The sequence below is a fragment of the Macaca thibetana genome, chromosome 3 (genome assembly GCF_024542745.1).
Source record: "Macaca thibetana thibetana isolate TM-01 chromosome 3, ASM2454274v1, whole genome shotgun sequence".
In the NCBI taxonomy this organism is placed as follows: Eukaryota; Metazoa; Chordata; class Mammalia; order Primates; family Cercopithecidae; genus Macaca; species Macaca thibetana.
The window spans coordinates 152460514-152485808 of NC_065580.1; the positions used below are offsets into that span (position 1 = coordinate 152460514).

The 25295-nt window shown below is 48.0% G+C and overlaps 4 protein-coding genes across 6 annotated transcripts in view; 2 read left to right on the forward strand and 2 right to left on the reverse strand.

Annotated features, from left to right (window-relative positions):
• Nucleotides 1–25295, forward strand: part of CFAP410 (cilia and flagella associated protein 410) — a 413721-nt gene that overhangs the window by 100247 nt on the left and 288179 nt on the right. The gene's annotated exons all lie outside the window — the stretch shown is intronic.
• TSPEAR (thrombospondin type laminin G domain and EAR repeats) overlaps nucleotides 1–25295 on the forward strand; it is a 227537-nt gene that overhangs the window by 65987 nt on the left and 136255 nt on the right. The window lies entirely within an intron of this gene.
• On the reverse strand, nucleotides 8303–9199 carry LOC126950642 (keratin-associated protein 10-3-like). Of its 3 annotated transcripts, XM_050784484.1 has the most exons (3): nucleotides 8894–9199; nucleotides 8729–8767; nucleotides 8303–8641 (listed from the first exon to the last, which is right to left on the reverse strand). In XM_050784484.1, exons 1-3 carry the CDS (start codon nucleotides 9197–9199, stop codon nucleotides 8303–8305), a joined length of 684 nt encoding a protein of 227 aa, XP_050640441.1. The 3 variants fall into 3 exon arrangements, with proteins under 3 accessions (XP_050640441.1, XP_050640440.1, XP_050640438.1); XM_050784483.1 differs by having other exon boundaries at nucleotides 8303–8767; nucleotides 8864–9199; XM_050784481.1 differs by having other exon boundaries at nucleotides 8303–8402; nucleotides 8490–9199.
• LOC126950650 (keratin-associated protein 10-3-like) lies at nucleotides 19120–19854 on the reverse strand. The gene is made up of 2 exons (XM_050784504.1): nucleotides 19534–19854; nucleotides 19120–19425 (listed from the first exon to the last, which is right to left on the reverse strand). The coding sequence occupies exons 1-2, from the start codon at nucleotides 19852–19854 to the stop codon at nucleotides 19120–19122; spliced, it is 627 nt and encodes a 208-aa protein (XP_050640461.1).

The following is a 25295-nucleotide window of genomic DNA, read 5'->3' on the forward strand; positions in this document are numbered from 1 at the left end:
CTTCTCTTCCTTGTTGGTGTTTAGAGCTGGTGGCTGGAGATGCGTCATTCGTGCTGGTTTATCTCTTTGTTTTTCCCTCATTAAACTTGTGTGTATGTTGCAGGGCTCTGTTTCTTCATCAGTTTTTATTTTGGCCCCAGAAATGTGGTGGAAAATATTTCAAGAAAGCTTTCGTTCAGTTGAGGTTTTAGAGATGAATGTTTCTCCAAAAGGAGCAATTCTGGTTCCACCTATCCTGTTTCTGGACTGATTAGATATATTTTATTACTTTTAGCATATTAAAACATAAACATGGAGAAAAATGTGCACTTCGTATGAAATAAAAATGGTACTGAGGATAAGAGGAAGCTGGCCAAGCATGGTGACTCATGCCTGTAATCCCAGCACTTTGGGAAGCTGAAGTGAGTGGATCGCAAGGTAGGAGTTTGAGACCAGCCTGGCCAGCATGGTGAAACCCCGTCTCTACTGAAAATACAAAAAATTAGCCAAGCATGGTGGAATGTGCCTGTAGTCCCAGTTACTCAGGAGGCTGAGGCAGGAGAATTGCTTGAACCCAGCAGGTGGAGGTTGCAGTGAGCTGAGATCGCACCATTGCACTCCAGCCTGGGCGACAGAGCCAGACTCTTTCTCAAAAAAAAAAAAAAAAAAAAAGGAAGCTAAGTGGCCCTCCCTTCAGTCACTCACACCTTGTAAGGAGAATGCTCAGTGATTCAGAGATTCAGTATCTGGTGGATCCACACTTTATCTTTGTCTCTTTAGCTCTTGCATGCCATCCTCAGAGTCCTCTCTTTGTTTTATTTGAAGCTGCACTCTGTATTCTTTCAATTTTCATTTTGCCTTGGTGAAAGATCAAGTACTTTTTCATATATGGTGATTTTAGGACACACATTTTAAGATTCCTTGCTTGTCTGAAAATATGTCAACTTATCCTCACATTTATAATGATAGTTTAGCTGGGTATAAAATTCTGGTTTTAAATTACTTTTCCTCAAAATGGTGAACAAATGTCACCATTTCTTTGTGATGTCCAGTGCTGCTAATGACAGTCTGATGCTGGTCATTTGTCATTTTTCATTTGTCTCTCTCTTTCCTTAACTCTCTGGGAGCTTTTGGGTTTCTTTTTATTATTCTAAAATGTCACGTTTTTGTTTCTAGGCTTATGCATTATTTTACTTTCTGTGGTTAGACCTTATTGAGCCTTTCAATATAAAGACTCATCTCAGAAGTGTTTTTCCATTTTTAATAATAATTTCATCTTTCCTGGTCTCTCTTTTTATGACTTTTTATTTTCATCTAGTGATGAAAGAAATATGTTACCCATTCACTCTGATGATGTTATTTTGAGTTTTTAAATGTTTTTTCCTTGTTTCATTGGACATCAGATAAAGTCTACCCATTGGTGGCAGTTCATTCAGCTTTCTGAATAAAAGACTATTTTATTCCAGTGCATTAGTGTCCTGCTCCAATTTACTCTCTAACCTGTTTCTGTTTGTCTTTTCTACAAATATATGAAAGACCCTACTGAGCCTCTCTTCATTGTTAAATAATTTTGATTTCTTTTTCTTTAATAACTCGTTAAATATCCTTTCAGTGATTATTAGTATGGATGTGTGAGAACTGTGTGCTTAATCCACTTTCTGGGACTGAAGGACTTGGTGCTACTTTCAGGAGATGATAGGAAAGCCAGAAAGTCTAGGGTGACATCGTATTAGTGGGTGCACTACAGACACACACAGTGCACATGTGGTCTTTTTATGTCAGCCACAACATGAGGTACAAGTTTGGAGCCCTGCACTCATTGGAGACATGACTTTTTGGATTATGGAACTTTCCACTGGGGGCCAGCAGGGCAGCTTCTGTGGACAGTCAAATGACCAAACCATTTCTTTTTTTTTTTTTTTTTTTTTGAGACAGAGTCTTGCTCTGTCACCCCAGCTGGAGTACAGTGGCGCTATCTCAGCTCACTGCCAGCTCCGCCTCCCGGGTTTACGCCATTCTCCTGCCTCAGCCTCCTGAGTAGCTGGGACTACAGGCGCCCGCCACCACGCCCGGCTAGTTTTTTGTATTTTTTAGTAGAGATGGGGTTTCACCGTGTTAGCCAGGATGGTCTTGATCTCCTGACCTAGTGATCCGCCCATCTCGGCCTCCCAAAGTGCTGGGATTACAGGCTTGAGCCACCATGCCTGGCTTTTTGCATTTTTAGTAGAGACAGGGTTTCGCCATGTTAGCCAGGATGGTCTCCATCTCCTGACCTCGTGATCACGCCTGGGATTACAGGCGTGAGCCACCACGCCTGGCCCAAACCATTTCTTTTTTTTTTTTTTTTTTTTTTTTTGAGACGGAGTCTCGCTCTGTCGCCCAGGCTGGAGTGCAGTGGCCAGATCTCAGCTCACTGCAAGCTCCGCCTCCCGGGTTCCCGCCATTCTCCTGCCTCAGCCTCCCGAGTAGCTGGGACCACAGGCGCTGCCACCTCGCCCGGCTAATTTTTTTGTGTTTTTAGTAGAGACGGGGTTTCACCGTGTTAGCCAGGATGGTCTCGATCTCCTGACCTTGTGATCCGCCCGTCTCGGCCTCCCAAAGTGCTGGGATTACAGGCGTGAGCCACCACGCCTGGCCCAAACCATTTCTTAAATCAAGCAGACACTCTGGGCGATCTGAGTGAGCTGAGTGGCAGGGATTAAATGGCCCTGGTTGGAGGAGGGAGGTGCCAGGAGGGTATGTGAGTTTGCAGGGCAGGGTGGCCCACAGCTGGGTCTTCTGCAAGTGACACACATTTGGATTCTTCTTTTCTAAAATGTAGTCTTTTGTTTTATTTGACTCCCTTTTGTCGTGGCTGGCTGCCCAGCACAACGCTGGAGACGCGATGACAGCAGCCCGCTGGTCTTGTTTCCAAAGTTAACAGAAGTGCCTCCCTCCGCAATAAGCCAGTGTTTGCTAGTTTGTAGCACAGCCTTGGTCTCGCGCATGCAGTGTTTTCCTACTTTAGTTTATTGTGAATTTTGCCTCGGGCTTTTAAGGAAGGAATGAGTTTGTTCGTGTGTGTGTGTGTGTGTGTGTGTGTGTGTGTGTGTGTGTATTAATCTACTGAGAGTTCCAGTGGCTTTTCTGCTTCTATTTTATGAGTATAATGATACCCTTTGTAACTTGAGCTATCTGAGATAAACATTGCTTGATAATGGCTTATTATCCCTTTTTCCCCAGCTTTATTGAGATATCATCGACAAACAAGAATTATATAAATTCAAGGTGTACAGCATGACATCTTGATCACACATTGTGTGATGATTACCAAAGTCAAGCTAATTAATATGTCCATCACCCCACATAGTTACCTTTATTTTGTGATGAGACATTTAAAATGGACTCTTAGAAGATTTCAGTGTTACTATGTTGCATTCTGTGTTACAGTCAACTGTCCTCCTGCTGCACACGAGGTTTCCGGAACTGACTCATCCTGCACAGTTGAAGCTGTATCCTGCCATCAACATGTCCCCACTCCCTGCACCCCCACCCCCTCGAACCCCCACTCTACTCTCTGCTTTGGTGAACTTGGCTTTTTTAGATTCCACATATAAGTGAGGTCTGCAGTATTTGTCTTTCTGTGGCCTGGGTCACTTCACCTAGCATAGTGTCTGCAGGTTCATCCGTGTTGCCACAGATGACAGGATCTCCCTCCTTTCTGTGGCTGAGTCGTATTCCGTCGTGCATATTCACCACATTTTCTTTATCCACTCATCTGTTGATGGGCACTTAGGTTGCTTCCATATCTTGGCTGTTGTGAATAGTGCTGCAGTTAGCATGGCAGTGCAGGTATCTGAGATCTGGCTTTAATTTGTCTTGTATAAATACACAGAAGTGGGATTGCTCATCACATGGTAGTTCCATTTTTAATTTTTTGAGGAACTTCTGTACTACTTCCCATAATGGCTTTACATAATGGCTTAGTTTGTTAATGTAGGCTCATAGAATCTCTTATATTATTTTTTTAAACGACATTGGTCTACAGTCCTATCTTTCTCACTGTTGCTCCTGATTTTGGCATCAGGGTGTCACCAGTCATACTAGAGGAATCCAGAGGACCTCTGGCTTCTTCTGATCTCTGGAATATTTCAAGTATCACAGAAAAGTCTTTATATTGAAGACTAATGGTATACACCTTTGAAACATCTGAGTCTGCCTTCTGAAGAATGACCTTTTTCAATACCACTTCCATATTTTCCTGGATATCATTGTATTAAATTTTTTGTTTTGTTACTCAGTGTAGGTAATTTATATTTTTTAGAACACAGTACATTTCATTTATATTTCCAAATTTTAGGATAAATATACCCATACTATTTTCTTATACTGAAAAAGGAAAATCTGAATCTGTGAGCATACTTCTTTTTCCATCTTTCAGGTCTGCTTATTTTTATTAGACTATTTTATTTAGATTTTCGTTGATGGACGTCTGTGGATTTTTGTGGAAGTTTGGAAAGAGGGGGTCGTATTTCTTCTTGTTGGGGATTGCTTAGTAAAAGTTTCAGAAAGCATCGTGGGTGGTAAACTATCCAGATCCCTGTTGTTTAAGAACAGCCTTCCCGCTGACACCTGCCACAGCAGAGTCTACGTGCAGAATTTCTTCCCTCCATCTTGGTAGAGGCTGGGCTACCAATGGGTCTCATATTTGCATAACTTTGATCTTCTTGTGAAGCCTTTCCTTTGTCTAGAACCTGGCACTATTGTCTCCTTCTTGTACTTCATTCATTTCACCAGACCCCTCCCCCAACACTGTCATCAGCTGTGTTCATCCCCTCGGTCCCATCTTCCTTTAGTTCAAGGAACTTTTATTTCCATATGGGTTTGATGATTTTCTTCCATTCTTGGATTTTCTCCCCACTGTGATCCTGGTGAGGATCACAGACCCTGGGTCTCCTGGGTTCTTCCCACTCAGATCTCAGGCTCTTCTTGGCTTTATCTCTGTCCTTCTGCATTGGGTTTGGGTCAATCCTTGCCTGAAATGGGGTCACTGTATCAGCAATTCTGCTTTCAGGGTCTATTATGCAGACCATCATTGAGTTTCATGTGTGTTTAGAGTGTCGCACTTTCAATCTCCTGGAACTTGGGGTGTTTTCCTTCTTCCTCTTCCTCCTCCTTTTTGGTAGCGCCCTGTTCTTGTTTCATGTAGCGACAGCCTCTTTGTTTCCTCGCATCTGCATCATCGTTTGTTCCGACTTTGCTTCTCTGTCATACTGTGATTTCCTCACATGTCTGAGGACTCTTAGTTGTTGTTCACATTTTTAAGTGAGGGTCGAGATTGTTTGGCATTCATTGCTGAAAGGTTTTCTGCACATAGATACACATATTCTGCACCCAGAGCTGATGCTGGGGCTCTGATGAGGGGGGCCTTGTTCATCTCTGATTGGACATGGGGGCTCCAGTTTATCTTGGCATCCAGAGCTTCCTGGGGTGTGGCCTCTTCCTCTCCAGCTTGGGACCTAGGCTGGGAGTCTCCTGGGCCAGCCCCACCCTTCCTGGTTCTCCTGCTGGTTGCAGGGCAAGGAATGGCTCTTCTTCAGAACTCAACCTCTCAGTTAAAGACGACTGAGTGCCCACAGTCATCCTCATATATGGTCCCTTTGCTAGGGTCTCCGGGAAAACTCATTTGTCTTCAGAGTCCTTCTCCTGCCTTTCTTTCTGTTGGATTTAAAGTCAATAGATCCTGATCATTTTGTCTTGCCTTTCCCAGAAAATCTTTACTGACCTGGTCTGTGGATGGCATGCCTCCGTTTTCTATCACTGCTCTGGCACCATTCATTTTTATTTGGATGAACAGGAGGTGGAGGCATTGGCCAGTGGCCATCCCAAACGGAGGGCTGAGGCTATTTGTTTTTAACACATTGACCGAGAGAAAATTCACAAGCCATGGAGTTCACCCACTGCAGGTGCACGGTCCATTGGTTTTTAGTAAATTCCCAGGGTTTTTCAGCCATCACCAATATGTAATTTTATAACATTCCCACTCCAAAAACCACACCCATAAGCAGTCTCCTCTCATGAGCCCCTCCCCCAGCCTTGGTCACCCACTTATCTACTTTCTTTCTCTGTGGATTTGCCTGTTCTGAGTCTTTCATACAAATAGAATCCCACTACATGTGGCCTCTCGCTGAGCATCATGCTTTCAAGGCTCATGCATGTTGTAGCCTGTATCAGTATTTGATCCGTTTTCATGGCTGAATAATATTCCGCATGGGAATGGGCTGCGTTTTGCTTGTGTGGATAGGCTGTGTTTTGCTTGTCCATTCATCCTCTGATGGACATCTGGGCTCTTTCCACTTCTTGGCTACTGTCAGTGGTGCTGTGTACATGGGCACACAAATCTGTGTGTGAATGTTTGTTTCATTCCTCTGAGGTAGATGCCTAGAACTAGACTGACAGGGTCACAGGGTCACACAGTGAGTGACATTTTGAGGATCTGTTTTCCAAGGTGCTTTCACTAGGGGTTGAAGCTCTGATGAGGCAGGAGAACATCGAATGGAGACCCAGAGCAGGGGTCAGAGCTGAGACCCCCCACAGCTCTGGTCACCAGGAGGTGTCCTCCCTGGGGATGGCCAGACAGGCTGGGTCCTTTTGGTGCCTCGGACAAGGGCAGGTGGGGGACAATGACAAATGTGGAGGAGGTCAGAGAGCCAGCCCTGGGCCCTCCTCCTAGCTCTCTGTTCTCACCTGAGGCCATCAGTGGGCACAGTGAGGTGGGGCTCAGACACGTATGTGTGGGGAGCTCCTCCCCAGGATGGCCCTGGAGCCCTAGGATGAAGTCTTGGCCCCACCAGCTACCTGGAGAACCAGGGCGGGAAGCAAACATCTCTGTCCCTGGAGGCCCTCATCTGTCCCTTCATGGGGACCTGGCTTTGCTTCCAAGGAGATGGACGAGGCTGTGTCAGTTTGGCCTCTGGCCCGGGGAATGGCTGCTGCTGGGTGGTCTGTCCTGGGTGGTCTGCCTCGAGGGGAGTGAGGGAGGTGGCTGTGCTGACCACGGTGAACTCTGTCAGGTGGGACTCCGGGAGGTCCTGGTGCTGGGGCTGGAGGCCTCTGGCATTGACATGCAAGGGTCATTTTCTGGAGCCGGACCTGGTCTCTCGAATGCACACAGCGACCCGGTGGAAAGAGTGTGGCGGCTCGTACCACTCGCCCAACGTGGCATCTGGGACGGAGGGTGGCAGGCAGAGCTGAGGGCTATTTGGGAGAGAGCTGGGAGGTTGGGGATGTGGGGACAGGGTCCTCGGGGTCAGAGTCCAGGACCACAGGATCAGGAGGGAGCCAGGACCCTGAATCTCTAGGCGAGGCTGCATGGGGCAGGGGGGCCGCAGGCTTGGTTAGTTGGTTAGATGGTCCCTGCCCATCTGTGCTCTCGCCAGCGATGCCTGAGCAATGAGTATTCAAGAACCCCATGAAGAACCCCAGGCTTCTGGGCTCAAGTCCCGGGGGAGGGGCTGTCCCACGTCTTACTGTGGAGGAGACGAGGGCTGCAGGGACGGGCACTGTGGTCCATAGCTGGTCTCCCCAGGGGTAACAGGACCGGTGAAGCTGCTGGGTGGAGCCAGGCCCCGGGTGGGCTACCCCAGTCCTGAGGGGCAGCCATGGAGCTGGGGAGGGTGAATGTGGCTCAGGGGCCCAGAGCTGCTGCCAGGGTCCACTTTGTCCCAAAACTCCTGGCCTTGGTTCCAGAGGCAGCTTCCCTAAGAAGGTCTGGAGTGTCACGTGCTGGGGCTGGGGGCCCACGGGGCTAAGAGGGAGCCTGGCCTTCAGGGTTCACAGAGGCCAGCACCAGGCGCATTGCTTCCTGCCTATCCCATGCCCCTCGGGGTCCACAGACAGGGTCGAAGGTCGACAGAGACAGGGGCAGCTTTCCTAGGACTCAGAGGGGCGCTGCCCAGGGTGGAACCAGGCCTGCTGGGGGTCAGGACTGTCCCTGCAGTCAGGGGTGGCATCACTTCCCACCTCACCCTGTGCCCCCCGGGGGTCCACAGACAGGACAGAGGTTGGTGTGAGACAGAGGCGGCTTTATTAGAACTCAGAGGGGCACTGCCCAGGGTGGAACCAGGCCTGCTGGGGTCAGTTCTGCAGAACTTGGTTCTGGGGGAGCAGCTGGGGTCCCCCATGCAGCCAGCATCTGGGAAGGACTGGGGGAGCATCCTGGTCCCTAAGACAAAGAGCCTGCCCCATATTCTGAGGGTGTCAATGCCAGAGAGGGAGGAGCTGGCTGAGCCCGCTGGGAGGTCAGCCCCAGGTGGGAAGGGACTCTGGATGACATTCAGCGCCGTCAGCAGCTGGACTTCTGGCCAGAGCAGAGGCTGTAGCAGGCCGGGCGGGAGCACGTGGGGCGGCAGAGGAGGGACACGCGGGAGGCCGGGTAGCAGCAGCTGGTCTGGCAGGAGGAGGCAGGGGCACAGCAGGAGGAGACGGGTACGCAGCAGGCAGACCTGCACACGGGGCGGCAGAGGAGGGACATGGAGGAGGAGGGTCTGCAGCAGGAGGTGGTGCAGCAAGCTGGCTGGCAGCTAAACTGCTGGCAGCATGATGTGGAAGCCCCAGAGCAGACGGGCGCACAGCAGAGGGACTTGCAGCAGACAGGTTTGGAGCAGATGGGCACACAGGAGGACTGCTGACACGGGGAGGAGGTGCAGCAAGCCGGCTGGCAGCTAGACTGCTGGCAGCATGAGGAGGAATCCTCAGAGCAGGTGGGCACGCAGCAGACGGGCTTGCAGCAGACAGGCACACAGCAGGCCTGCTGGCAGGGGGAGGAGGTGCAGCAAGCCGGCTGGCAGCTAGACTGCTGGCAGCATGAAGAGGAAGGCTCAGAGCAGGTAGGCACGAAGCACACAGGCTTGTAGCAGACGGGTACGCAGGAGACCTGCTGGCAGGGGGAGGAGGTGCAGCAAGCCGGCTGGCAGCTAGACTGCTGGCAGCATGAGGGTGTGCAGGAGCTGGTGCACCCTGATTGGCAGGGGCTGGGCTCACAGGCCGCTTGGCAGCAGGGGCTGGACACACAGCTCACTGGGGTGCAGACCAGGGTCAGGCAGGAGGCAGGGGCGCAGCAGCTGGGGGCGCAGCAGCTGGGGGCGCAGCAGGGGGGCTCGCAGCAGCTCTCTGGGCAGTCGTCCACCTGCCAGGAGTCGGTGCAGGCGCTGGAGCAGACGGACATGGTGGACGCGGCCATGCTGGGGTGGGGAGGAGGTGAGCTGGGGGAGGTGTGAGTGAGTGAGTGTGTGAGTGAGTGTGTGTCTGAGCCTGTCAGCTGCTGGGGCTTTTATATGCCCAGGACCTGTGTTTTCCTAGCAGGAGACTCAGCAACGCCCTCCCCTTCCGTGTTGGTGTTTGGAGCCGGGAGGACCCTCGTTATTTCTGCTTCCCTTGCCATGACTTGTCCTCACTCTGCTCCTAACACTCGGCTGGTCCTGGGCAGGGCCTGCACCCCTGGCTGAGCCTGTCCCCGGGAACACCAGGAGGGAGGGTGTGGCCTCTCTGGGGCTGACCTGGTGACTTCCACCTGGCAGGTCTCGTGACTGTGCCCGGCGTGGGGCCAGGAGGATGCCCAGCCTCTGTCTGCAGGGACTTCATGGGGTGGGCTGGTGTGGCTGCGACTGGGAGAGCCAGGACGAAGTGCCTGTGTTGGGAAAATGTGCTTGAGGACAGTGCTTCCTGGTGGGCTCTGGGATTTTCTGAGATCCTGATGTCTGCCAAGGGTAGGAGGAGAGGGAGGACCTCTCCTCCCCTGAGAAGGAAACAGAACATTCCAGCAAGGCCTCTGGATAGTCAAGTCATTAGGAGGACAAGGCTCAGGGACTGGCCTTTGGGTCTGGACTGCTGTCCCCTGGAGCCCTGGTCAGGTGTCCTGAGAGGGGCGGGTGCAGGTCAGGGCCTGAGGTTGGGGAGGCGCCTCCACCTTGGAGAGGCAGGTGTGGAGTGAGGGTTGTGTGGTGAGTGGAGGACATCGGGGTTGGCAAAGCTGTCCTATGCTCAGGAGGTCATCGGGCAGGGCTGCCCCTGACCCTGGGGCAGAGACTATCACAGGCAAGCTCCTCTGTCCCAGGGCCTGAGCCCAGCACAGCCTGAGGCTGGTTCTGACCAGGAACTACCAACATCTCCCAATGTCCTTCCAGCCTCTTCTGGATGAGAAAAGAGTCCGATGGGGACACAGTCAGCCACACTGCCCAGACGCCTGGGAGCTTTACTGAAGACAAGAGCCTTACTCTGTGTTTGTACCTTGGCCGAAGCCACATGCCAAGAAATTGAAACGTGGTGCGAATTTGTGGTATCTGTAGGTGACATGATTGTACACCTAGGATCAGAGTGACTGTCCCAGGCCACGCTCACCGAAGGGCTAGATGAGAGACAAAGTCACTGCACCCAGCAGCCCCTACCTGTACCCCTGCCATGACAGTGTGAAAATACAATGGGAAAGGAAGCCCATCAGCCTGGCAGACCCAAGTATAAAATGCCCAGTGGGAATGTTAGAGGGTCAGATGTGAACGAAAGCATAAACCTTGACCAGAGCACCTACAACGTATGTCCCCTGGAAACCCGGCATGGTTGGGCACTGGAGACTGGTCCACGTGCCTCAGCTTAGCTCAGCATCCATGACATTCCCATCACAGCCCCGAAGGAATCGTTGGGTATACAAATGATGATATGAACAGCCAGAAAGTACTTGCAATCTCCATGACAGATGGAAGATTAATGTGAAAATTTTAAAGTCCTTACCACTAAAACAGGATAAGATACAAAAGAATTGAATACAAGATTAAAAATTTTAAATTTCCAATAAGCCTTAATGAGATGAACAGCTAGTTGATCTCATTAATAACTAAAGTTTCTCAGATTTAAACACACACCTCCCACCTGTAAGAGCAAACAAGATTTAAAATGCCGATAGTATCCAGTACTGCGGCACTCAGGGCTTCATTCTTAGAAACCCTTGGCAGGTGTAATTTTATTTAAACTGTGATCAACCATAACATAAAATTTACCATTTTACCCATTTTAAAGTGTGCGATTCAGTGACATTTAGTGCAGCCACAATGTTGTGCAACCATCCCCACTACCTAGTTCCAGAACTATCTTCGCTCCAGAAGGAAACCCGTAGTATTAAGCAGCCACACCCAGCCCCTGGCAACCACTGCTATTCTACTTGTCTCTATATGGATTTACCTGTTTTGCACATTTCATATAGATGGAGTCATAGAATATGTGCTCTCTGTGTCTAGCTTCGTTCACTGAGCATGTTTTCAAGGTACACCTGTGTTGGGCTATGTTTCAGAATGCCATTCCTTTTTATGGCTGAATCGTATTCCATCATAATGACACCACATTTCATTTATCCGTTCATCTGCTGATGGACTTTTGGGTTCTTTTCAACTTTTGGCTACTGTGAATAGTGCTTCTATAAACATTCTTCTTTTTTTTTTTTTTTTTTTTTTTTGAGACAGAGTCTCCCTCTGTCACCCAGGCTGGAGTGCAGTGGCACCATCTCAGCTCACTGCCACCTCCACCTCCTGGGTTCAAGTGATTCTCCTGCTTCAGCCTCCCAAGTAGCTGGGATTACAGGTGTGTACCACCATACCTGGCTAATTTTTTATATTTTTGGTAGAGGTGGGGTTTCACCATGTTGGCCAGGCTGGTCTTGAACTCCTGACCTCAAGTGATCCTCCCACCTCGGCCTCCCGAAGTGCTGGGATTACAGGTGTGTGCCTGGCCCTATAAACATTCTTGTACACGTTTTTGTTTGAACACCTCTTTTTAATTCTGTTGGGTATATACCTAGGATTGGGAACTGATGAGTTGTATGGAATTCCATGTTCACATTTTGAGGACCTGTCAGACTGTTTTTCACAGCATTTGTACCATTTTATATTCTCACTAGCAACGTACAGGCATTCCAGTTTCTCTTTGTCCTTGTCAGCATCTGCTACCTTCTATTTGTTGGTGTATGTGTGTGTTAAATTATAACCACCTTAGTGGGTGTGAAGTATCAGTAGCATGTCATTGTGCTGTGGATTTACATTTCCCTAATGACCAATAATATTGGGCTTATTTTCCTGCGTGTATTGGCCATTTGCATATCTTCCTTGGAGAAATGTCTATTACAGGACTTTGCCTATTTTTAAATTGGGTTGACTTTTTGTTGTTGATTTGTAAGAGTTCTTTATATATTCTGGATGTTAGCTCCTTATCAGAATTATGATTTACAAGCATGTTCTCCCCTTGTATGGGTTGTTTTGCTCTCTTCATAGTGTCCTTTGATGCACAAAATTTTTTAATTTTGATGACATCCAATTTATCTATTTTTCCTTTTGTTGCTTGTGCTTCTGGTGTCGTATCTAAAAAACCATTGCCCAATATAAGGTCATGCATATTTACTCTTATGTTTCCTTCTAGGAGTTTTATGGCTTTATCTCATATATGTGGGGCTTTGATCCATTTTTAGTTAATTTGTTGGTGTGAGATATAGTGCAACTTTATGATTTCGTGTGTAGATATCCAGTTGTCCCAGCACCATTAAAACAATTAGAGACAGGGTGTTGCTTTTTTGCCCAGGCTGGAGTGCAGTGGCACAGTCATAACTCACTGCAGCCTCAAACTCCTGGACTCAAGTGATCCTCCCACCTCAGTTTCCCAGGTAGCTGGGACTACAGGTGCACACCACCATACTTCGCTAATTAAAAAAAATTTTTTTAGGGACCAGGGTCTTGCTATGTTACCCAGGCTGGTCTCGAACTCTTGGCCTCAAACAATCCTCTCATCTCAACCTCCCGAGTAGTTGGGATTACAGGCATAAGCCATCATTTTATAACATTTATGTACCTAACATCAGTTATAAACATTTATGTACCTAACAATTATAAACATTTATGTACCTAACATCAGACCCCCAAAATATACCAAGCATAAATGGACAGAATTGAAGACAGAAATAGGCAATTGCAGCTCAACAATAATATTTGAAGACTTCAATAAGTCACTTCCAATGATTAAAAAAAAAATTTTTAAATAGAACTAGATCAAAGATCAATAACAAAATAGAGAACTTGAAGAACACTATAAACAAGCTAGATCTAATATGGCCATATATAAAACACTCAACCCAACAACAGCAGAATACACATTCTTCCCGAATACACATTCTTCCCGAATACACATTCTTCTCAGTCCTCCAGATTAGACCATACGTTAGTCCAAAAAACAAGTCTCAATAAATTTAAAACTATTGAAATCATATAATGTATCTTCTCTGACCACAATGGAAATTAGAAATCAATAACAAAAGGAAAACTGGAAAATTCACAAATATGTGGCAATTAAAAAACACACACTTAACCAGTTGATCAAAGAAGAAATCAAAAGAGAAGTTAGAAAATACTATGGGATAAATGACAGTGATTATATAACAAATCAAAACTTATGGGATACGGCAAAACAGTTTATGGAGGGAAATTTATAGCTATAAATGCTTATGTTAAAAAACAAGAAAGATCTCAATTCGGTAATCTAACTTCACACCTTAAGGAACCAGGAAAAGGAAGAGCAAACTAAACCCAAACCTAGAAGAAGGAAGAAAATAAAGATTATATGTAGAATAAAGGGAGCAAATAAAGAAATTGAGAATAGAAAAACAATAGAACCAATGAAGCCTAAAATTAGTTTTTTGAAAGCAACAATAAAATTTACAAACCTTTAACTAGACTAAGAAAAAAGAGAAGGCTCTAATTATTAAAATCAGAAATGAAAACGGGAACATCACTACTGACCTATATAAATAAAGAAGACTATAAGAGAATATGTGAACAATTGTACACTAACACATAATATCGATAAAATTTATTCCATTTAAGCATGCTTAGTGACATTACATACATTCGTAATGTAGATAACCTAGATGTAATGGATAAATTCCTATTAACATACAAATTACCAAAACTGATACCTTTATTAGTGTTTTTTATTTCTTTTCTTCTTTTTCTTTTTGAGATGGAGTCTCACACTGTTGCCCGGGCTGGAGTGCAGTGGCACCATCTCGGCTCACTGCGACCTCTGCCTCCCAGGTTCAACTGATTCTCCTGCCTCAGCCTCCAAAGTAGCTGGGATTACAGGTGCCCACCACCACACTCGGCTACTTTTTTTTTGGATTTTTAGTAGAGATGGAGTTTCACTATGTTGGCCAGGCTGGTCTCGAACCCCTGACCTTGCAACCTGCCTACCTCAGCCTCCCAAAGTGCTGGGATTACAGGTGTGATCCACTGCACCCAGCCAGTTCTTTCTTTCTTTCTTTCTTTTTTTTTTTTTTTGAGATGGAGTCTCGCTCTGTTGCCCAGGCTGGAGTGCAGTGGCCGGATCTCAGCTCACTGCAAGCTCCGCCTCCCGGGTTCACGCCATTCTCCTGCCTCAGCCTCCTGAGTAGCTGGGACTACAGGCGCCCTCCACCAAGCTCAGCTAATTTTTTGTATATTTAGTAGAGACGAGGTTTCACCATGTTAGCCAGGATGGTGTCAATCTCCTGACCTCATGATCCACCCATCTTGGCCTCCCAAAGTGCTGGGATTACAGGCTTGAGCCACCATGCCCGGCCGACTCTTTATTTCTTAATATGGCTTCAAGTTACTGTCTAGTACCCTTTGATTTCATCCTGAGCTGTCAGTTTTTGTAGGGCAGGCCTACTGGCAATGAACTCTCTCAATATTTATTTATTCAGAAGTGTCCTAATTTCTCCTTTAGTTTCGAAGAATCATTTCACTTGACATAGACTTCTTGGTGGACAGTGTTTTCTCTTTCAGTACTTTAAGTACAACATCCCATTGCCTTCTGTTCTTTATGGTTTTTGATGAGAAATTGGCTGTTAATCTTCTCTCTTCCTGCTCTCAAGATTCTCTTTTTGTCTTTGGCTTTCAGTAATTTAATTTTGTTTTTCTGTGTGGATCTTTTTGAATTTATTCTACTTGAAGCTCATGGAGCTTCTTGAATGTGTAGATTCATAAGTTTCATCATATTTGGAAAGTTTTTGGCCATTATTACTTCAAATATTTAAAAAAGTATTGTAGTAAAATACACACGAAATTTATCCCATTTTAAGTGTACCGTTCAGTGATATTAAACACATTCATAATGCAGTGCAGTCAGCGCCACCATCTGGCCTCGTAACTTTCATCTTGGAAAACTGAAACTCTGTCCCCATCAAACACTTAACTCCACATTCCTCCTCCCCACAAGCCCCTGGCAACCACCATTTTACTTTCTGTCTCTACCATTTTTCTTCAAATATTTTTGAGTGCTCCATTCTCTCTCTGCTCTTCTTCTGACCCTGCTGTTAAGTGTGCTGTTGGTATGTTTGATGTTGTCCTACAGGCCAGTTAAATTCTGTTCATTTTAAAAATTCTTTTGTTTCTGTTTGTTTTGAGATGGAGTCTCACTCTGTCATTCAGGCTGGAGTGCAGTGGCATGATCTTGGCTCACTGTAACCTCCGCTTCCCTAATTCAAGTGATTCTCCTGCCTCAGGCTCCTGAGTAGCTGAGATTACAGGCACCACGCCCAGCTATTAATTAATTTATTTTATTTTTCTGTTTGCTGTTCTCAAACTCCCAACCTCAAACAATCTGCCTTCCTCAGCCTCCCAAAGTGCTGGGATTACAGGTGTGAGCCATCATGCTCGGCCTCTTTTGGCTTTTATGCCCTTCAGACTGGAGTATTTCACATGACCTATCCACCTGGTCTCTAATTTTTCCTTCTGTCTGCTCAAATCTGCTGTGGGGCTTCTCTAGCAAAATTTTCGTATCAGTTATACTTTTCAACTCCAGAAGTTCTATTTGATTCCTCTTTATAATCTCTCTCTTTATTGATATTCTCTCTTGGTTGAGATGTTGTTTTCTTCTCTTTGTTCTTTTGCCATGGTTTCCTTTAGCTCTTTGAGTATATTTAAGAGAGTTAATGGAAAGACTTTGTCTAGTAAATTCAATCCTGGGCTGCTTCAAGGACATTTTTTACTAATTGGCCTTTTTTTTTTTTTTTTCTGTGAATGAATGGTACATCTTGCTTCTTTGCATGCCTCATAATTTTTGCTGAAAACTTGACATTTAGAATATTATAATTTGATAATTCTGGATGGCAGATTCTCTCTCTTCCCTGTGGTTTGTTGTTGCTGGTTGCATGGCTAGTAGTTTTTTGTTTTGTTTTTAAGTGACTTTCCTAAACTATTTTAGTAATGACTATACTCTTTGTCATGAAGGGGATCACTATTCCATTTGCTTAGTGCGCAGATAGTAATTTGACAGAGTTTCTTAAACACCTGGAGTCAAAAGATGTTTTTTTTCCCAGTCTTTGTAGCTGGGCTCTGTGTGTTGGTCCACACCCTGAGCGCTCACCTGGGCGGTTTGTGACTCTGCCTTCCCCTTCACTTCCTGCCTTCCCCTTCACTTCCTGCCTTCCCCTTCACTTCCTGCCTTCCCCTTCACTTCCTGCCTTCCCCTTCACTTCCTGCCTTCCCCTTCACTTCCTGCTTACTCAGAGCCTGCAGTTCAGCCAGAGGTGAGCACTGAGAGCGTCTCAGGTCTTTTCTGTGCCCCATCATGGGCATGCGTGGGGGTCTTGTAGACTCCCAAGAATATGTGGAATCTTCCAACGCCCTTATTCCCCAAAGTGTCTAATTTCTCAGCTCTTCCTCCCAGGTTTTTTGGGGTGTCCATTGTTTTCCCAACAGATATCCTTTGCCCAGGTGGCAGTGACTGGTTCATTTACCTTTACATGTTCTGACCAAGCCCCTGGTAGCTGCTTCTCTGGCTGGAGGGAATCTGAGTTGGTAAAAGAAGGCAAGCCCTATGTGTTAGTCCTTCTGGAAGCCATCCCTACTGTGCTCCTCCCCTGCCTTGTTCTGTTAGATCTTTGGAGAAAAAATTATTTACCTTCACATTTAACTTCCCCAGGGCTTGTTCCCCCTCCGCCTACCACAGGATGCCCCTGCCCTCAGAACATGACTGGAAAGCCCCTCATCAAGGTCTCCAAGAACTCCCATTCCTAAATCCTGAGTTGGTTTCTATCACTGTGAGTGTGTGTACTCCGGACCCTGAAGCCCTAGGTCACTCTCCATACCACTCAGGAAGCCTGTGCAAGACGCTCCTGACCCCCTCGACAGCCCTGTGGCCCCCACTTTCCCTGCACCCATCCCTGTGTGGCCTGTCTCTTCCAGCACAGTTGCCTGGCCTGCGCTCCATCCCCACCTTCCCCGTCTGGACGTAAGCCATGCTTCCTGCGGCGGGACCAGTGAGAATTCCCATTAGGAGCCAGGCACTGGGGACAACAGGATGCCTAAACAGGAACCATTTGGTGGGTGTCTGAGGTCTCTGGACAGCGTTGTTCAGTGGGTGAAGGGGTCCACGTGAGCAGAATTTCCCCGAGGGCCGTGTCCCTGTCCAAATGTCCATCCTTGCAGTTTATGGACAGGGAGTGCCTGCTCCAGCCAGGTGCCACTGGGGTCTTCAAGGCACAGGTGGCCTCACTGCCACCCTCACTCCTGCCTCAAGGGCCAAAGCCAGAGCCCCCTATTATGGGCTGACTTGTGATTCCCCCGAATTCACATGTTGAAGTCCTAAGTTAAAATTAGGTCCTATGGATGGGCCCTAATCCAATGACTGGTGTCCTCGTGAGAAGAGGAGAGGAGGGCAGAGACACACACGGAGGGACAGCCCCATGAGGACACAGGGAGGAGACTGTGTCTTCAAGCCCAGGAGAGAGGCTTCAGGAACCAGCCCTGCCACACCTGGGCCTCGATTTCCAGCCCCAGGACTGTGAGGGACCCCTTGTGTGTGGCTCGAGCCCCCAGACCGTGGACTTTGTCACAGCAGCCTGAGCTGACACATGCAGCCCCTCAGGTGTGGGGGTCCTTTGTGTCCACAGAGTATGGCCGAGGCCTCAAAACCCGACTGTGTTCTCCTAAGGCAAGAAGAGTGGGCAGCATTGCAGCCCCAGGTCATGGGGCAGGGGGCGTGGGTGAGGACTGGAGGGGACAGTGTGGCTCTGGCCGTCTGCCTGTCCCGTGGGAGGAGCTAAGAACCTGCCCCCAGGAGGCCTCCTTCTTGCTCTCTGGTCTGGACACATTCCCACACTGTCCTGGGACTCCTCTGTCATCGCACCCTGAGACCTTTCTGTTCCCATGGGCCCTCCGCCCATCCAGCCCAGCACAGGGAGCTCTGGAGGCCACGTCTCTGTTCTCTGCTCTGCATCCCAGCGGCAAGCCCAGGGTTGGAGCAGGGGGCGTCCTGAGTGTCTGTGAGTGTGCGTAGGAGGACAGGATGGCCAAGCTGTCTCCGAGTGGAACTCCTGAGCACCGGGGCAGCTGGAGCCCAAGCCTCCATACCCGCCCCCCACTGCCCGTCTCCCACCTCCCAGCACAACTGGAGCCTGCCAGCCCCTGGGATAGCCCCAACCCTTGCCATGGGAAGGAGCTGCTTCTACCCACGGTGAGTGGGACATTGGCCCGAGCCATGTAGTGTCTGTGGGATTCAGTCAGTGAGCAAAGCTTTTGGGCTCCACAGGACCTGGGAGGGGAGCCAGACAGCAGAACGTGCCACAAGGTGGACAGGAGCTTCCAAGTGTCACCCAAAAGCCCCCCACATCCCCCTGGCTGGAGATGTAAAGAGATCCACAGGGCCCAGTCCCCCAGAGCCAGGCCAGGCCCCACTCTGCCCCATCCCGCCCTGGGTGCGGACAGTCAGCACTGAGTCAGCTGGGGCTGCAGAGGCTTTATTGGTGCCCAGAGGCAGAGGGTGACACTCCTGGATGCGAGACCTGGGTCAGGAGGGCCCATACCCGACCAGCAGAGGGTCGTGATCTGCAGCCAGGAAGCGCCATGAGGAGTAGTCAGGGCTCGCCCACCCTGGGGGAGGTCAGGGAGGAGCCAGTGAGCATCTCAGACCCCACCCCTGGGCTGGGCAGCTGTGGGTGGGGCTGCTCCTTCTCTGTGTTGAGCTGTGCTGAGGCTGGGTGGGCTGGGAGGTCAGGGGCTTCCAAGGGCTGGAAGAGAGGTGGGGCCTGAGCCTGGCTGGCCCTAGGGGACATGGCCATCAGCAGCTGGACTTCTGGCCTGAGGAGAGGCTTCAGCAGGCCGGGCGGGAGCACACGGGGCGGCAGAGGAGGGACACACAGGAGGCTCGACGGCAACAGCTGGGCTGGCAGGAGGAGGTGGGGGCACAGCAGGAGGGGACGGGCACGCAGCAGGCGGACCTGCACACGGGGCGGCAGAGGAGGGACACGGAGGAGGAGGGTCTGCAGCAGGAGGAGGTGCAGCAAGCCGGCTGGCAGCTAGACTGCTGGCAGCATGGAGAGGAAGTGCCAGAGCAGACAGGCACACAGCAGATGGGTTTGCAGCAGACAGACTTGCAGCAGACGGGCACACAGCAGGACTGCTGGCAGGGGGAGGAGGTGCAGCAGATCGGCTGGCAGCTAGACTGCTGGCAGCATGAAGAAGCCCCACAGCAGATGGGCACACAACACACAGGCTTGCAGCACACGGGCTTGCAGCAGACGGGCACACAGCAGGCCTGCTGACACGGGGAGGAGGTGCAGCAATCCGGCTGGCAGCTAGACTGCTGGCAGCACGAGGGTGTGCAGGAGCTGGTGCAGCCTGATTGGCAGGGATTGGGCTCACAGGCCGCCTGGCAGCAGGGGCTGGACACACAGCTCACTGGGGTACAGACCAGGGTCAGGCAGGAGGCTGGGGCGCAGCAGCTGGGGGCACAGCAGGGGGGCTCGCAGCAGCTCTCCGGGCAGTCGTCCACCTGCCAGGAGTCAGTGCAGGCGCTGGAGCAGAGGGACATGGTGGACGCGGCCATGCTGGGGTGGGGAGGAGGTGAGCTGGGGGAGGTGTGAGTGTGGGAGTGTGTGAGGTTCTTGGGGCTCTCCGGCTTTTATATCCCTCCTGGCCTTGTTGTTCCAGGGCCCACAGCCTCCCCTTCCTTGTAGCTGAGAGGCGGCGTCTGTTATGATTAGGGGTGTTTGTTTGCTGGTGATATTGCCCAGCTCCCAAATCTCCTTTCACACATGGGCTATAGCCTGTCACATGTGGAACCTCAGGGGTGGGAGTAGGGGTGGGCCTGATCCCAACTGGCTTCTGGAGGCAAGGAGGGCTATGGGCATCCGGCGGGTGGGATGTGGGTGGGATGTGCCTGGGGCCATCCTTGGTTGCTGGGGCATCGTCCAGCACCTGCTGGGAGGTGCTGGGGCACCACCCGGCAACCTCAGGACATGGGCTCCCTCTGCAGGAAGCCAGCCCTTAGGAATTATTTCGCGTGGTGCAAAGTCTTCCTGTAGCATGGTCCTTCCCCTGCTGCACGACACAGGACTCGCCAATTTCTAATCCCCATGGCCTCTGTGCCTCCTGCCCTCTGTTCACTGCCCACCTTGTCCTTTGCTTGGGAGGCAGCAGGACTGTTCCAGGGCCAGGATCGTGGGCTCAGCCTGCTCCTTGTTCAGACACAATGACAGCATCCTGGGCTGTGGTTTTGGGTTCTGAACCTGTGAAGTGGCTGTGCTAGGCAGCAGGCGACCACCAGCCCTCACCACTGCTGGAGCCATCTCCTCTGTGTGCCCGGCACTGCAAGCATCTTTTTCTCACCAGCCCTGCCCACAGGTCCCATCACACACCCCCAGGTCAGCCACAGGCAACTCTCACAGCAGCACAATATTTGATGATGAATTGTTGTCACCACAGGGCATAATGAAGTCCCGAGCTTCTCGCCTTCTCAAATGGCCCTGATCACTTTCCAGGAACATTGCTACCCACCAGCTAATTATAATATTGATTGTGATTTCACATTTTTATTTAAAAATTCAAGTACACATATGTATATTTCATTGTAAAATAAGACATATTACACGATGTTGAGTAGAATGTCTTTGTTGCTCTGAATCTGGCAAAGTTGGAAACGACTTCTCATTCTAAAAATAATGCTAACCTTCTGGGTCAGACCTGTCCCTACAGGGCTTTCTAAAATAAGACAGAAGCTGACCAGCTATGGCCGGCTGCCACACCCTACCAGTGCTGCCCAGGTTGTAAGAAGCAGGCTGTGGAGGCAGGGGTGGCCTTTCAGCCTTATGCAAAGTGTGGTGTCCCAGGGAGAGAGTCCTCCAACTCTTGTCCCTGGGGGCATCTCCTCTTTGAAGTGGGTCCTCACTGAAGAGGCAGAAGCAGCCGGTAGAAGCACAGGATCACTGGAGCAGCCGGAGAGAAGGTGCAGCAGGGGCCAGTGAGCCCCACAGTGGTGGCCCTGCACATTCCTTCCCCCGTACCCATCCCTGGAGGAGATAGAGCCCAAAACAGGGATAAGAGGAGCAAGGAAGGAGAGGCCACGTCCCTCCCCACGGCCTTCCCCGAGGCCCCCACAGACGTGCGTGTGGGAACGCTGGGGATAGGACTGGGTTTCAGATGGGAAAGAAAAGTTTGAACTGGTCCATTTGGGGTTGTGGATTTGGTTCTGCTCTTAAAGGCTATAATAGCTTTATGATGCGCTTCAATCATCGATAGTTCAAGTCCCATTATCAACATTTCTTTTTGTAAAAAAAAATTTGTAGAGACCAGAGTCTTGCTATGTTGCCCAACTGGTCTTGAACTCCTGGGCTTAAGTGATCCTCTTGCCTCGGCCTCCCAAATTGCTGGGACTACAGATGCGAGCCACCATGCCTGGCCCATCATCAGTATTTCTGTGCCAAGTCTCCTAACTTTTCTTGCTCATTTTCTTTGCTGTCCTCAGCTCCCATTATTCAAATATAAGTTTCATGTGGGCAGGAAGTGTGTTTATCATGTTCACCACTCAATCTCTGAGGGCCTAAAATAATGCCTGGAATAGGGAAGATCCTTCATAAAAATGGGCTGAAATAATAAATGTTTTTGGAGAAATTATTGAAGAGTAATTCTGAGCTCTGAGAATGATTCCACTGTGCCACCTTTTTCTTATGCTGTATAAAACTCTCTGTCAAGTTCTATTTTTGTGTGTGGGGAATTGGCTTACATCAGACTGGCCATCTAGCTGAGAAAAATTAGGAAACCTGGTTTAACAAACAAAATCTGTCTTTGAGGGCACCAGGAGGCACCAAGACAGCTGAGACTTGAGTGAGTGAATCACCATTAGAGAGAAAGTGTACCGAAGTCAGTCCAATATTTCTTGTGGATTTTCTTATTGAGGCATTTACTGATTCACAGACCACAGCCGTGAGGCTGAGGCTGAGCACAGCTTTGAGTGGGTCTCATGCAACTGGAAGACAAAAACAGAGAGTTCAGGACCTGACAAGGGGGAGGGATTCTGGTAAAACAACAACAACAACAAAAACAGACTTTCAGTTGGAAACAGTGAATATAAGTGAAAGATTACTCCCTAGGATGAAGGAAAAACCAGAAAGAAGAATGAAGCCCACCTTTAAATCAGCTCGTATTCAACTCATGTAATTTGTCCATAGCCTAACTGCCTCCCGGAAACTAAAGTGATCTCTTCTGGAGATAGCAGCATCAAAAGAGGCTCAAATCATCTCAGAAATTTTCATGAAGTCCTGGATTCAGTCAAAAATTACTAGGGATACTAGAAGACAAACCAACTGACCAAAGGACCAAGAGGAAAAAACAAACAAGAGAAACAGATACACAGGGCCTTTAGATATTAGAAGTGTCAAACTGGAATTTAAAGTAGTGCTGATTAGCTTGCTCGGGAAAACAGATGACAAATGGAGAATTTCAGTGTCAAACTAGATTTATGAAATGGAATCAAACAGTAATTCTGGAAATGAACATAATAGCTGAAATTAAGAACTAAGTAGATTAGCTAGACAACATATTAGACAAACCCAAAGAGATTAGTGAAGAAAGGGAGATGAGGAAATGTCAAGCCTGAGTACAGAGATGGGAAAGAAAAGAGGGAAATAAAGAAAGTGGAGTAATAAGCATGCCCTTAGGTTGTAAATAATTTGAATATAAATGGTTGAAATCATAGAAGGAGATGAGTAAAATAAGGGTAATAAAATATATGAAGGTATAATAGACAAGAAGTTTAAAGTGATGAAAAACATTAACCCATAGATGCAAAAAGCATTTAAGAATCTTGAGCAAGGTGAATACAAAGGAAACTACACCTGTGCATATTGGGGCAGAAATCCAAAGACAGAGAAAAATTTTAAAACAACCAGAGGGGAACAAAAAGATACTACCTTTAAAGAAGCAACAATAACATTTACAGATGACTTCTCAGTAGGAATGATGGAAGCCAGAGGATGATGGAATGATATATTTACTGTCTGAGAGAAAAGAAGCACCCAACTAGAATTCTACATCTGGGAAGAAGATCCTCAAAAATGAGGACAGGAAAATGACATTCTCTGGATGCTGACAGGATGTGTCACCAGCAGGATCTGCACTAAGGAAAATAAAAAGATAATTAGGCAGAATGAAAATGATCACAGATGGAAGCAAGAAGTCAAAAAGGAAATGAAGTGTAACAAAAGGAGGACACATATGGGGAAATCTAAGTGAATATTTACTGTATAAGATGTCTTAGAAGTTGTAAAATATTGATAGAAATAAAATACCTGGCAAGAAGATCACAAAATTCAGGAGGGGGCTACATGAAGTTAAAGTGATCTTAGTACACAATACTCTCTGGGAAATAATGTAAGATCTAATTTACATTACACTTTAAAAAGTCATAGAGTCATGTTGTAATCTCCACTAGAGTAATCAAAGAATATACAGCTCAGGAGGAAGGAGATGAGTGTAGTGAGTTGAATCTTGCCTCCCCAAAAATCATATCCACCCAGAACCTTGCTGTGTTAGGCTGGTCTTGCATTGCTATAAAGAAATATTTGAGACTGGGTTGTTTATAAAGAGAAAAGTTTAGTTGGCTCATGGTTCTGCAGGTTGCACAGGAAGCACGGTGCTGGCATCTGCTCCGCTTCTGTGGAGGCCTCAGGGAGCTTTACTCATGGTGGAAGGTGAAGGAGGAGTGGGCATGTCACATGGCAAAAGCAGCAGCAAGAGAAAGAGAGTGGAGGATGGGAGGTGCTACACACTTAAACAACCAGATCTTGCCATAACTCCTTCACTATCGCAAGGACAGCAGTAAGTCATGAGGGATCCACTCCCGTGACCCAGATAGCTCCCCCCAGGCCCCACCTCCAACAGTGGAGATCACATTTCACAATGAGATTTGGCAGGGCCATAGAACCAAACCATATCACTCACAGTGTGACCTTACATAGAAATAGGGTCTTTGCAGATGTAGTTAAAATGAGGTCATACCAGGTTATAGTGAATCTTAAATCCAATGACTAGTGTCTTTATAAGAGAATGGAGAAGGAAGTTCAAACACACACACAAAGGGAAGAAGGCATATGACAACCAAGGCAAAGATTGGCATGAGGCAGCTATAAGCCAAGGGACTCCAAGGTTTGCTGGGAGCACCAGAAACTAGAAGGGGCAAGGACAGATTCTCCCTTGGGGCTCAGAGAAAGCATGGCTCTGTGGATACCTTCATTTCAGGGTGCCTGGCCCTCAGAACTGCGAGATAATACATTTCCACTCTTATAAGTCACTTTTTTGGTGTCATTTGCTGTGGCAACCCTAGGAACTAATATGGTGAATGGAACATGGTGGAATAACAATCTCAAAACACTAGATCCACAAACAGTAAAGCAAGGAGATAAAAGGGAGTAGATTCCTTGCATAAGCAAAAACCAAAGTGAGATGGGAGGTTTAAGCTCAAACGTATCAGCAAAGCCCCACATTCTTGCCAGTCTGCACAGCAGATATGTTGTTACTTTAGTCAACACAGCTGTATAGAGAGAGTCACTGGGGTTTAAGTTTGCATTGTCCTGATGACTCATGATGTGGAGCGTGTTTTCATGTATTTATTTGCCATCTGTATCTGCTCTTTAGTGAAGGGTCTATTTAAGTCAATTATTATATGGCAAAATACTAAGCACCATGGGGTTCCATGCGTATAACATTTTGGAAAAGGTAATAGTAAAGGGACCAAAAAAATATCTGTGGCTGCCAGGGGCTAGGATCGGGATATGGAATGACTACAAAGGGCCATGAGGGAAATTTATGGGATGATGAGAGGAGTCTATGTATTGATTGCATTGGTGGAGACACAACTATTTGTCAAGACACCAAATCCACACAACAGGAAAAAAAAATACAAATATCCTATATTGATTAAATAACTTGAATCTAAAATTAAAAGCTTTCCTACAGAGCCAACTACAGACCCAAGTACTTTCACTGCTGAAT

What these genes read in the sequence shown, in the direction of transcription:
- LOC126950642 (XM_050784481.1), bottom strand. Translation starts at nt 9,199, where the DNA reads ATGGCCGCGTCCACCATGTCCGTCTGCTCCAGCGCCTGCACCGACTCC. An exon ending in TGCAGACCCTCCTCCTCCAT is followed by an intron (nt 8,403 to 8,489) that starts GTCCCTCCTCTG and finishes CTGCCAGACCAG; the next exon opens with CTGCTGCTACCCGGCCTCCC.
- LOC126950650 (XM_050784504.1), bottom strand. Translation starts at nt 19,854, where the DNA reads ATGGCCGCGTCCACCATGTCCCTCTGCTCCAGCGCCTGCACTGACTCC. An exon ending in TGCCCGTCTGCTGCAAGCCC is followed by an intron (nt 19,426 to 19,533) that starts GTGTGCTGCAAG and finishes CCCTGCCAGCAG; the next exon opens with TCCTGCTGTGTGCCCGTCTG.